This window comes from Taeniopygia guttata, chromosome 5, assembly GCF_048771995.1.
Source record: "Taeniopygia guttata chromosome 5, bTaeGut7.mat, whole genome shotgun sequence".
In the NCBI taxonomy this organism is placed as follows: Eukaryota; Metazoa; Chordata; class Aves; order Passeriformes; family Estrildidae; genus Taeniopygia; species Taeniopygia guttata.
This window is the reverse complement of record NC_133030.1, coordinates 39,965,600-39,979,578: the sequence shown is the minus strand read 5'-3', so window position 1 is coordinate 39,979,578 and position 13,979 is coordinate 39,965,600. Positions and strand designations below refer to the sequence as shown.

At 37.2% G+C, this 13,979-nt stretch overlaps 1 protein-coding gene across 2 annotated transcripts in view; it reads right to left on the bottom strand.

Moving 5' to 3' along the window:
• PRORP (protein only RNase P catalytic subunit) overlaps positions 1-13,979 on the bottom strand; it is a 38,609-nt gene that overhangs the window by 11,288 nt on the left and 13,342 nt on the right. For both annotated transcript variants that reach the window (XM_002199760.7, XM_030274651.4), the window contains exon 5: positions 12,262-12,369. In XM_002199760.7, coding sequence (XP_002199796.7) covers positions 12,262-12,369 — 108 coding nt within the window. The remainder of the gene's footprint in view (positions 1-12,261; positions 12,370-13,979) is intronic.

Sequence of the window (13,979 nt, the reverse complement as noted above, 5' to 3'; positions counted from 1 at the left end):
AGCACAAAGGTCTGAGATGGAGGAGCAGCTGCATGGTCAGAGTCAGACCTATCTGTCCTGGGCCAGCCATGAAACCAAAGCTTTCAGCAAGGAGGAACCTTAGGAGGGAATCTGTTTAATATTGCTAAGAGCATAACTGGTATTTACCAGATTGGAAAAACCTCAGGGGACTTTCATATCCATCAGCACACCTTGCACTGCCAGTGCCATGAGGCAGAAGTTCAACTGTCTCAGTTGGATCAAGGCTTATCCTGGCAAGAAACTCACTGTTCCTACAAAACCAACAAAAATCTAAGGCAGTGTAATGCAACTGATGTAAAATATGGGTCAGCATTATTTATCTTACACAGCCATTAGTTTTGATCATTGCAGACTCATGCCATCTTACTACTAGGAACACTGCCAGCAGTGTCCATGCCTGGAGATCCTAGGCAGTGAAAGTCTGAAAGCCCACCATGATATCTAAAGCCCAAAAGATCCAATTTTTGTACTTTGATGCTTTTCATGTAAGTATATTGGTAGCAGTCTGCAATACTCAATAGCTGGACACTGGGCAGGCCACTGTTTTATCTGAAGTATTTTTCTTTAACTCAAAAGATACAGCAATTTGACAAATATATGTTATTGTCATCTCCCACAGATTAATTATAGATGATATTTGGCATTTGTCTAAAGGCTTGGCCTCATGGGAACAACCAGTTATATGAAAAACTTTGTATACTTAGCCGTTTTTTTCCCCTTGTCAAGAGAAACAAGCTTGAAAATCTGAAAATATGACCACCAGAAAGCTTGGGCAGCAGAAGCCAAGTAAGAACCACTCCCAAGCCCCAGCCCTATTTCATAAAAGGATCTATTTTTTAAAGCAACTTTTAGCATGGGGATTCAGAATTACTGTTTCCAGGTATCTATATGACTATATCAGCCAGCACTTTGGAGGAATTATGTTGCATCTTGCCCTCTTTTGTCCATTTCCATGTAAAAGATGCAGATACCCAGCTAAACAACTCTGGAGCATCCAGGACTGAACATCAGTGCTCAAGCTCAAAACAAAACTACAATTTCAGAAGTGTTTTGTTTGCCAAATTTATCAGAGAGCAAATGGTTAAAATTGTGTTTTACTACTGGTTATGTTAACTAGGCTGGTGGACTAAATAGGCTTGTGGAAATGAGAGTGGGTGGGATGACAAAAAAGAAATCCCTAACCTATAGTATTTGAATTTCTGAAAGCCCATTTGGGAATGCCCATTCAATGGAAAGTTAAGAGATTTCACTCTTTAAGGCATGATATGCAGATACATACACAAAAACTAGAAACGAAAATGTCAAAACCCTCCAATTCTTTAAGGCACTTCCTCTGACTATTGAAATGTATGGCCATTCCACATAAAGAGATTTAAATAGCACAGTGCAATGTTTTACAGGGACATCGTGTACATGACTTCTGATTATGATAGCAGCATAGTGACATTAATGATAGATAAGCCCAGGGTAACTACTCCTCACAAGGAGCACGATAAATCACCATCAAATCAACATCATTGAGATCAACATCATCTCAATGTTTAAACACTGAGATTTTGAAACTGTGTGGTTCTGCTCTATGATTACTTGCAACCCTCCTATTACTACTTAATTTTATTTATTCAAATGTGTGGCAACTTAGGGCTGTGTTGGAAGAAAACTCCTATCAGTCAATCAGTCAATGAATCAAGTAGTATTATACGCAGTATTCAAGAGATAAATATTCCAGTGCCCTTTTCTTAAGCTTGCACTAAATGTAGAAGCTCAAACTCTGGAGAACCACAGCTCTAACAAACACCTGCATCATACTTCTACTTTTTTTTTTTTTTTCAGTGTATAGTGTAAGCACTACCTAACTTAGCAAAGTATCACACAATTAGGAAATAAACAAGGAGAGAAGGCATCAGCAAGGTTGATCTTCCCATACTGGTATATGACTAAGTCAGGAGCAACTTCTGAGTAACTACTTCAGAACCTGTGGAACTGAACAGGCTTTTAGCTGCTGTTAGAGAGCTTATGGCACACACTGTACACAGCTTACTCAGCCATGTCAACTTGACTCCTTAAAAGTGCAAGAGTCAAAAATTCAAAATATTAGAGGCAGAAGAAATATTACTGCAAACTCACTGCTTCCTTTTTGTTGAGCATAGAAGTGAGCAGGTAAATGGATAGATGCTGGACAATAAGGACAAGCATAAGCATCACTAATACTTTCTGATTCATCTCAGAAGTAAGTTGGCATCAACCACATGACAGAAGCACAGGTTCAATTATAACAGTCACTACAGGAAGCATTGTGCAAGGATAGGACAATATAGCAGCTGGAAATGGTAGAAACTATTCAGAAAAATTAGAAGAAGGAATTAATACTTCATTAAACTGGTTGGAAAATAGAATTATGTTTACATAATTTTGACAACCTCTTTAGCTTTTGACTCACTATTTTTCAATGCATATTTCCAGCTAGAACTGTGAAAAGAACTATTCAGATCATTAAAGAACTGACCAGTGAGTAATAGATCACAAAGAAACAGCATCACAAGCTAATTTCTCTGGGTGGAAAGGAAAAATCGGTAGATGCATATAAAGATTAGTAGTAAATATGTTAAATACTTGAAGTATAGAATTTCTCATTAAGAAAAAGGTTTCCTAACAATGATATGGGGCAAGTAGTTACAATGCCAGAGATTAATCATTCAAAGTGATTTTTAAATTGTGTAATTTTAGGGGGGATCATATTTAGGAAATAATAATTACAGAATAGAAGTTTTGAACATTTATTTTATGGAGATCCACAGAAAAACAAGAACACCAACACAAATGATGCTTTATAAGGTTGTTTCTTCACCTAATGGTTTGCAAGTACTAATTTTTAAGATCTTGATTTAGGCATTTTTCTTGAAGAATGCGAGTGAAAACTTGAACAGCAGCAGCAAAGGTAGCCATAGTTATCTTATTATATTCTTGGTACTGGTGTTCTTACTACATCACTCCTGTTCCTCACACGGTACCAAGAAACAAAATTGTTTACAAGTCTCAGCATGTACAATACCAGTTTAATGACACAATTCTGGTAGCAGTCCTCTGAGAAGTGACAGATATGAGATATGAACGAGATCTCCTCTTTATATTAACACAAATAAACATATTAGTTTAATCTAATTTGATCTAATTTAGATTAACACCACAGATAAAGGCATAAGTCTGAATTAGCATGGGGACTATTTTATTTTGACTCTTGGGATTTTTGCCCTGCCTCATTTTCCCTCCCTTACCTGGAAGAACTGCACAAATGTACCCTTAAACAAGAAAAGTAAAAAGTAGAATAGGCATAGCCTCTTACCTTTTATGTCTGTATCTGATGTGCAAAATCAATACTGGCAAAAGGTGAGGTTTGCATTAAGAAGTGTTTGATACAGAATGTCACCTCTAATGGGCAACAGTATTTTGGGTAAGAAGAGTTCTTATCATTTTTCAGAAGTTCAGTTTGAAACGGGAATTCTTGTGAATTGGTTTCAAGCAAGAATACTGCCAGCACGATTGTCATCCCCAGAATGGAATTTTAATTCTGGTGAAATTGGTCTACTAGATTCAAATAGGAGTTCCTATTTCCACGTTCCAGACAACACAAAGCAATCAGTTTATGAAGAGATTTAGATTAAAAGCTGTTTACAATTGTACTTGATTTTCTGTAAGTCTGGATTTAAAAAAAATAAAATTACTTTAACTTCTATTTTAAACTTCAGTGCAGGTTATATTAATTTAATAATTTCAATTTAAGTATATTTACTTATACATGTATGTCTCTTCCAATCCTGCTTTACAAATAGAATGCAACTAGAGAAAAAACAACAAATGCAGCTTAATGGATTGTTGGATCATTAAACATCATGTCAATATGTGGAGATCCCTAGGAATAACATACTGCTCAAAAAAATTAGGCTTTCAAAGCTTCATAAACAAATCCAAAGAGACTTTAGGCTTTTATTACACTGTACCTTTTTGCCTTCAGATAACACAACTTTCAAATATGTTTTCTTTCCTACTTTTACTAGAAATAGTATATCAAATGTCAAAGCCAAGCGTGAACCAAAATCGGTTGCTTTCCAAATATATAAATAAATCCAGGGGTACATGAATGAACACAATCATTGTCCTGAGGATTACGTATGCTGCTTTTAAGATGACAGTGAAACCAGCACTTCTCACATTCAAATCAAGTATTCATTCTTACAGAGGACTAGCCCATAATAACCCAGCCTTCACATTTTCTGGCCTGCTTCCGATAGCCTCTCACTCCTATGGAGACATTTCATATGAAAATAATTTCTAAAGAAGCAGTTCAGTTCCCCAAAGACCAGGTTTGCAATTTGGAAGTCAAGCAGATTTCCTCCACGGTGATAACAATTCCATGATTATGTGAAGCAGTTGAGCTGCTCAAAGAAAAACCCCATCTTGTGGTTTCTAAGGGACAAGTGAAAACAGCAAGAGAGAAACTCATCCAGTTCAGAAGACACGTTCATTTGAGTTAATCACCTAGATTTTAGACTTCTCTACAAGATACAACAAACAACCTGTTACAGTTACTAAGTTCACTGGGACATGAATCATCAAGGCAGGTTCACTCTCCCTTGCTGAATTTCAAGCTTATATTCCTAGTGGTTAGAAGAATCTTACGAAAGATGTGACACAAATTCATTAGTAAAAAAAAAGGTATGATTGGTGCTTGAGTGCTTCTGTACTTACATTAACTTTTGATTTGCTATTATCACCAAATACAAAGGTAAAAATCATAAACACCAGATGGAAACCAATAGAGATAATTAATTTAACTATATGGGTTTTATTAATTTTATAGCCAGAAAAAAAGGTTGCAAATAACTGGAAGCAACACCAGGGAGAATCTGACTCTGAGAGAAAGTAACAGGCAGAACCTGTCAAATTGCCTGATAGTCAGATTTCTGTAACTTGACCAATTTCTGCTGCTCTATTCTCACCAGGAAATGCAAACCTAGAGTGGAAGCCTCTGAAAAGAAATTGTTTACAGCCGACTGATGAGGCATTTACTTAGGGAATCTTGTCAGCTTCCCCTTCCCCATTTCACAATGTTGAGGATTCAAAAGTTTAGAGAAAGTTTCCCCTGTATTTACAAGTCTGACCTTGTGCTTCCCTTCTTAACATGTCCCATCTACCTCCGATTCTCCTGTCCAATGCTGCAGAAGAGGGACACTGGAGCACACCTTTATGGGAAGAGCCAGACTTGGTGGCTCAAGGTGTGTAGGCAACACAGGCGGTTCCTCGGTGGAAGTATCCATGCCAACCAACTGTAGGAGTACTTCTGGAACCTCTGACACACTGATGTCCAATACATCTGCACTTACAGTTTAAAGGTGTCCAAAGCTGAATATATTAAATGCTCTTTTATTTATCTTTTAGCCACAATCAGGAACTGCCAGGTTTCAGAAAAGCTGCATGGAGAGGAGAATTTGCAGGCCTTCCTTCTAGGTTTCACTGGCAACTGAGTCTATCTCCTTCAGCTCTCCTGGGAAGTTTAACAGCCTTGTTCTTCTGCATCTGGCGACCAAAATTCTTAAGCTTGAGCTATGCTATTTTAGAATAGCCCCAACATTGAAGGAGAGGGGAAAGATTTCAGCAGATTGGTATTGCTCTCTGAGATGTGTCTTCAGAGAAGTTCTTCTGCTGGGATATCCAAGGAACCTCTAGAAGTTATCTGATGAGATATGGATGCAATGTTGGATGTTTCAGTAATTAATCTCTAATACTAAAAATAGGTGACGTTTCAAGAGTACCTCTTACTGCTTGATTTTCTTTCTCTTCTAAGATCATGTTACACAGATGGTGAAGGTGATTTTCAGTGAAAACACCAAAAATGTTAATCTTTAGGGTTTGTGCAATACTTACAGGAAATGAAAGTACAGGTCTAAAGATGTTGCAAAGATAAATATTTCTCCAATCTTGAGCAACAGGCCAAAGGTTTTGTTATCATGGAAATGCAAACCTGAACCATCATTACAAGACAGGAGAAAAAAGAAGAGATGGAAAAGGCTGAGAGCAAACGAACAAACACATCTGACTGCTTGTTGAGTGGTAAGACAAGAGGTGGTCAGAGGCAGAATTGATGAACTGTCACAGTATGACAAATAAGACCTCTGTTGGATGTATTGATTCCAAACAGAGAATGACTCATGGATCTACTTCATTCTTGCTTCATTTACAGACAGTAAAGTACTTGAGCAAATCACAGATGCTGCCAAAGGAGTCAGAAAAGAAAAAAATTCTTTCCATGGATGAGTTTTTGGGGTCAAATTTATTAATAACTACTTGTTTTGTAGGACAGCTCATAGATTGGAGCTAATGTTTTCTACAAAGTATCACTGTCTTAATAACTGTATAGATGATCTTTTATGTATGTTGTATGGTTAAGACTGACTTGAAGACTTGTAAAGATTACCACATGAAAACATGAGTATGTTTTCATGTGTATGTGTATTTGTCAACTATACTTGTATGCACAGGAGCTGATTTTTTTGTGTGTCTCACGGCCTCAAAAATGGTTTATTAACTGGAACTCAGGAGAGAAAGTTGTCTTCACTATTTTTCTCAAACACTACAAGCTCCAAATATGTTTTTTGCTCTCCTTGTTTCATCATAGAAGATTTATACGCATTAAGGGGAGATTTCAAAGAAGCAAAATTATGATTCAAAACTGATTTGGGTTATTAAGTCAGGAGAATTGTGGGTCATAGATACCCTGGTTTTCTTTTTTTCACTCTTTTGAAAAATTGTGCCTTTATTTGAAGAGTTGGTGTTTTTTGTCTTGATAATTGTCTTTATATTTGGAAAATAAGCCTTGCAAATTGTATACAGTACATACCAAAGCAATGGTTCTGAGCTGAATTCACAAAGTGTAATTCACTTTAATTCTGTGGCCAAAACTGGTCTTTTTTCAAAAATTTAACAGGACCATTCACCATTTTCCTGTAGACTACTATCCTGTGTTCTGTTTTTCTCCCTTAGCTTGATGAAACTTTTTTTTTTTCACTATCAGCTTTTCTTCCAAGACTGCAACCACTCTCTCCCCCCTCTTTTCTCTACTGCTAATGTAGCCAGGAATCCAGGAATAACTACTACAGAACCACTAGAATAACTAAAATAATGTTAGTTTTAAACCTTGAATTTTCCTGTTAAATATAATTTTAGATCTTTAACATATAGAAAAAGAAAATGCAACAGTATGTTTACACACAAGTATTGTTATGCAAAATTCTCTTAGTCCCTTCCCCAATTTAGAGGGCAATCTCCACTCAACAAGCCTAATGCTCTTTCCCTGGAAGAGACAAGAAATAGATGCAAAACATGAGGCATCCCCTGCACCTGCCACAGAGCACTCCCAATTGCAGCAGTCACAGCCTGGCGTTTTGTGACAGCCTGTGAGAGGTGCACGGGGCAGGTCTGGTGGCTTTCCTGGCAGGAGCTGACTGCTGCTTTAGGCCAGAGATGTGGTATGCTGGTTGCTGCCAGCAGATCGGGATGGGAAGGAACAGCAAGGATCTGGCTTCCTCAGCTATTCTACAGGCCTACTGCAATTTATTTGGGAATTATACAAACTCGTGTAGTCCATTTCTAGAAGTGCTGATTAAGTTTAGGAGGAACCACTTTGAATTACCTGCCAAGAGCAAAAACTATTCCTTTGTGCATTGTCAGCCTTGAGTAACTCAATCTGGAATTATTTTACCAATCGTTTAGATGTCCGAGTTTAATACAGAGATTAGAGAGTGTAAAGTTAGGGCAGAGCTGACCCCAGCTGCCAAACTGTTTGAAGAAGTGAATAGTGAGTTAGCTTTAATCCAACACACATTTGAAATATGTATTCAGTTACTTCTAAAACCAGATGAGTACAGCTAAAAAAAAGGACCTGGCTGCATGCTTAATTTACAACGTACCAAACTCATTGTAAATTAAGAATAGCAAAATATTCTTCAGACTGTTCTTGCAGATCATGCTTTCTCACCCCTCTCTCATCTCCCACCATGGCCCTCCACAGTTCAGGGGTAGCTGAAGCAGAGCAAAGTGCCTTCACTCCTCTTCTGCAACCCAAGAGCAGTCTCTAGAGCCTAGCTATCCTTGCACTGGGATTCCCTCTCATTTCGAAAGGATACTTCTGCAGAAAATTGTCATAAACAGGAAAACCTCAATTTAAAAACTATGTAACAGATTGTTTATTAGGAGAAATGGACAATTAATATGTGGAAATACCCTCTCTTGACCTTTACAAGGTGAAAGGTGAGAGCACTACAGAGAGTACCAAATGTGATTGTGCTGGGTAAGGATTTATGTAATTAGATACATTGGGAGATACAAAAACGTCATGATACAGCCTGAATCAACTTTGCTTAGTTAAACTGCAAGGATAGCTCTGTTTACAAGCCACATGTTTGCAGTACAGTGACTGACTCAGTCAGGCAAAACCCATCAGGTACAGTCTTACAGCAGCAGATGACAAGGCTGAATGATTTTAGACTTTAGGGAGGTTTGGAATTTTTTTCTATTGATTATATAGCAAAAATAATTTCCATTCTATAATATCTTTTAATTAGGAGTCAACTTTAATGCCTAATTTAAAATGCTACAGTAAGGAAGCAAAGGGTTGAAAGGAGGTGATGTCCACTGTTGTGGTTTTACCGTCACTATGTGTGCAGGGCTCACCATTCCCTAGCCCTCAAAAAATCTTTGTTCCCATCTTCATGCTGCCTCCTTCTTTTTTTCAATACTTGAGTAATTGATGCAGCCATATCATAATTTCTACCAGGAAACAGACCAAGAATAAAACCTACTTGGACAAAAGGGCAATTGGGGATTATACTTACAAACCAAGAGTGTCATAAACCAGAGAAACTGCCACAGGAGGTTCCAGTACATCTGTCAAGTCAATAATATTCATGATGATTTGCTAAGTGCTGGCTATGAGGACAGAAGTTGTCTGGGAAGTCACATATCTAGCTTTATAGAATGTCAGAACGCTTAGGGAATTAAATGAGTAAAAATTTGACCTTCAACCTCTGCTTGTTTTCTGTCTCCTCTTATCCCTCAAGGTACCTGTGCCTTGCCACACAACCCAGCCACTCCCCAAGATGCCTAAGGCATGCTAAATGGAATTACAGATGTTAGGCTGTTTGAAATAGAGAGGAAAATTTCATCAATATTTTCATATTCTAATCATATGACTAAGAGTTATTTAGATTCTTGGTCTTCAGCAGAACGCTGCAGTTCTGGAAGCTAAGTTATGAAGTTAAACAGTACTTTTTGTTAAATTTAAATTAAGACCAGAATGCATTTAAATTACCATGTTTTTATCACATAAATCTTAGGCCTTCTCTTGTGTTAAATAAAATAAAATTTTGCCATTCTCTCTAAATCATATAAGGGACATGTTCCAAAGAAACTAATAATTTGCAAATAGTATCACTTAAGAGTGTGTTAGAAATACAGCAACAATCTCATTTTCTCTTTCAACTATGCTGCATACTAACTATTGACAGGCTGGACAGCTTTAACATAGGTCCTCAGAAACACTGCTCATTTACTACCTCTCTAGTCAAGCAGAAGTCACAGCATACCTCTCTTCTTCAAAATGGGACTGTCATGCTACCCTAGCCAGCCTGCTTGACCTCAGTAACCTTCACTCTTGGCTTCTTCCATCCTTTGTGCTCTGTCTCCCACTTCTCTCATATTATTTCTCCTCTCCATCTTCTCAGTTCAGCACTGTGTTTCCCTGTGTAGACTGAAGAACTTCATAAGGCAGGCTGTAAGTGCCCCATACATGCCACTCCACAGTTTCCATTTGGCTGTCAGGGGCGTGAGGACATGAGCCTCCAGAAGAGGATGGTTTGTGGCAGAGCCAGCCCGCAAAGGACAGACTACAGCATTCAGGGAGGTCAGCATTCACCGATGGGAGACTACTTGGCAGCAACACCATAACCAGAAAAGCAACACAAATTACTGTGGCCTTCCCTTCCCTCCTCTGAAAAGAGTTTGGAGACAGAAGAAAGGATTGCTCTGCTTTGTGGGTTTCTTTCTGTTTTTAGCAGTTTTGGTAAAAAAGTCAATAAACAAGAATGCATGCTTCTTGTCAGAAGTATCCAAAATAAGAACAAAAACATAGTCCTTTTTTGACATGTTACAACACAGAAGTTCAGAGTCATGAAGAAATAAAAAGATCTGCTAGCATCCAGCATGATATCACATTTAAACTATGTTTCCACTTGGAAAAAACTAGAAACTCAGTAGTTAATACTGTAATTGTGTATAATGGCATCTAGCATTAAAAAAATTAAAAGTATCTCAGTTAATTGAGAGGATCAATGCAGGGAAAAGTCTTTAGTAGTAGTCCACGTGTCTAGAATATTATTTCTTTTGGGAAGTGAAGGAGCTATTTTGTTGTTTAGAGTGCAAATATACACTTCCCATGCCAAAACAGATACTATTCAGCCAGTGAGTATCTACAGGTCTATGGCAGAAATAATGGGCTTCTCCAATCTCTCAACTCTCCATACTCCCAAAAACAGGATCCAGAAAACAGGAGCATCAAAAGACTACCAAAAATCCCAATGATTAGCATTTTTTGTGCATGGCAAAATGTAATAATCATTCACAGCAATCTAACTCATAGGACAAGCCAATTTTAGCTAAAAGAACCTTCTTCTGAACAAGCTGAGGTGAGCCCAAATTATTTTTCTGCTATGTAGGAAGGAAAGGCAGGTCTTCCCAAAATCCTCCTAATCAGTAAACAGCAGGGATTCAAGAGAAATTTGACCTGTACCTATATGGAACAACCTATATGAAAGTTGATGCCTCCACAGAGTCCTCCTGGAGTTCTTTGGCATCATGGATCCCAAAGTGCCTCCATTACAGCCCAAGCTAAGGAGAAACTCAAAGGCAATTTATGCTGTTCAGCATGCTAATACCGCCTAGTAAGATTTCTGATCAGAAAACAGGAGTAATTATCTCCCAAAGGTTGGTTCTTTGCTCGATTGCCTCCAGTTTCTACAAACCATTCAGAATCCTGTTTAGAACTCCCACAGTGGGAAAGGCATGCACTGAGGAAGGCCATTCTTTTCCCCTCCTCATCTTCAGCAGCACAGATATGTCTTTCTAGATGTTAAAACACTGTGCCACTATGTTCTTCCTGGAATTCTTCTAGATAATCAAAAGTTCCTCCCTGATCCCACCCAAACAACTTGTGAACATTTTTTGCTATTTTTGTAGTAAGTAAAGTACTCTCTTTGTGAGACAGTATCTCACGAAACTACACTGCCACTCTGAAGCCTCTTTCAGCAAGTTTATCTAACCTCACAGCTCACTTTTATCTACATATATGAGTATACATTACTTCCTAACAATAGCTTTAAAGTAACTCCTAGAACAAAAATGTATTTCTTGTAATTAGTAAAAGTGAATTTCTTCTTTTATTATCAAGCTAATTTATAAATTCATTTTAATTTTGAGAGTACGAAAATTTAAATTCTGGCTTTGGAATAAGTGTGAGCAGCTACTTTGCTACTCCTAATTTTAAGTAAATTTAATTGACAAAAAAAAAACCCCAAATAACCTTAAGCCGATTCTTAGTGAAATGCTACAAGGGAGCATCAAGAATTCTCAAACATAGGTACTGACAAAGGAGCAGGATTTTTCTTCTACAAATCAAGTGGAAAGAACTGAAGCCAGTTTGAGCACTCTTGTCAAACAGGACTCAAGTCTCAAAGTAATAGGACGTGAAATAATGTTTAAATGTGTACAGGATGTGGTTTGAACTAACGGGGTTATTTTAATGACAACGTTTACAAGCATAACTGTATTACACTAAATTTTCTACACAGCAGATTTACCCAGTTCCTCCAAATCCCTATTACTATGAAAACTTACACAATCACAGTGTTTTGCAATAAACCCTTTGTTATTATTGATACCTTAGCTGTAACTATAAACATTGAATACATGAGAAAATGTGTGACATTTTACAGCTAATACAGGCAAATATATAAGAGCCATCTTCCCGCTAATAATTTTTAATTTGTGAAACTTAGATAACTCTTTGAACTTCATTGTGAATGTGCAACTAAGTATTTGCTCATTTTCTCTAGAGGATAAGTAATAATGAGCACTCACTGTTTTACAATCAGTATACACAAAACACTTAATGAATATTTAACCAGCACTTACATTTTCACACTGCATCCTTCTGGATTTTATGTGGGAAACATTGAGTCCATCAATAACAATATCAAAAGGAAGTCGATTTTCCACAAATGTTTGAAAGGCCTCCAATTCCTGAAATAAATAAATAAATAAACACAGATGAATATGTTGAGTTTAATAGGAAGAAATTCCAGTCCATTTTTATTTAAAAAGAAAATAAAGCCCAAATGTCTCACTTTTCCTTTGTTGCCTACACTTCACATCATTACTTGATTATTCCCTAAAACAACCACACCAAAAAAACCCACTCCATCTTTTAAGCCATATGTCTTACACTGGATACGTCCAATAAAACCATTACAACCAAAAATTACATTACAACTGAAACCCAAAACTTTACAGTTATCAAAATTACAACCTGGACTGTACACTTCTATAAAGATACATGCTATAGTCATTGTCACACAGAAGCTGCTGAACAAAGCAACTTTACAGTCCAGTAGACAGTTTCACCATTACTAGCTCTTAACATATCCAAATGAAAAATAATGATCATATTTAGGTTCTCTGAAAGAATGATGAAATCTCTGAATGCCAGGTAATATTTAAATAAACAACCATTTAGAAAGATAGTACTCCATCTGCGAGAAACATGTGGCTTTAAGGCTAAAACCATGAACTTTCTGCCTAGGTCAGAAATGTAATGCACCGATTGAGCAAAACATCCAGTTTTTCCCTCATAAGGAAACCACAACTGCTTTAGGTTTGAGAGTCCATAAGAACAGACTACAAACCTATAATAAAATCTTCAGTAATTTCTCCCTTGTTTTTGGGGAAAGATTTAGTCCTTTTTTTGCAGACACTTGCATAAGATTTGTACTTTTTGCTTCTGATTGTTTTTAATAAGACCAAGAACACTGCATTATCCTGATGGGTAGTGACCTAGTTGCATAAATTACCTTTCTAGTAACAAGTAAGATTTATTTATCACTGACAGAGCTTTCACAGTCCAGACTATAAATTAACTTTCACAGGAACTCAAAACAATATTTCATGCCTTCTGCAAAGGATTCAAGAAGTACTTGTCTCATCTTGCCTTCTTCCATACAGTAATTTTGCAACATACATCTAAATAAAAACCACTGCCTCAGCACCCAAAAACATACAGAGCATATACAATTCTTCCTTGGAGAAAGAAATGAAAGAAAGAATTAATTTTTCCAGAAAATACAATGCAGTCAAGCAGTAGCAAATGATCACTTCAAAATTAGTTGGAATGCTTATGACAAATTATATTAGGAAAAGGGCTACTTGTACTAAGAGTACAAACCAAGCAAGATAAGATGGCCCACTCAGCGGTTAAAATTTCAGGAATAATTTCCAGGTGAACAGAGGTGTACCAGTCAAAAGCACAGTGATAAGAATACAGACAACACAGGGCTCAGTCTAGCACCCTAGGAATCAATCACCTGTTATGTGATCTTTCATTTCTCTATGGCTTAAATAAATGTTACTATTGAGAAAGTATAAAACACTGGACAAGGAAATTATCATCTAAAACAAAAATAAATTGTCGGCACTTGTGAAGTATTTTCCCCAACCCCCTGCCCTAACCTCAATGTATTTTTCATAGATGAACAAAAATTCTCATTACTATCTGACAAGCACACCAAGACACAGAAGGAGGTCACTAGGAAAGGCAGTGGCAGGGATAGCAGGCAGAAACAAGTGCAAAACCAAAC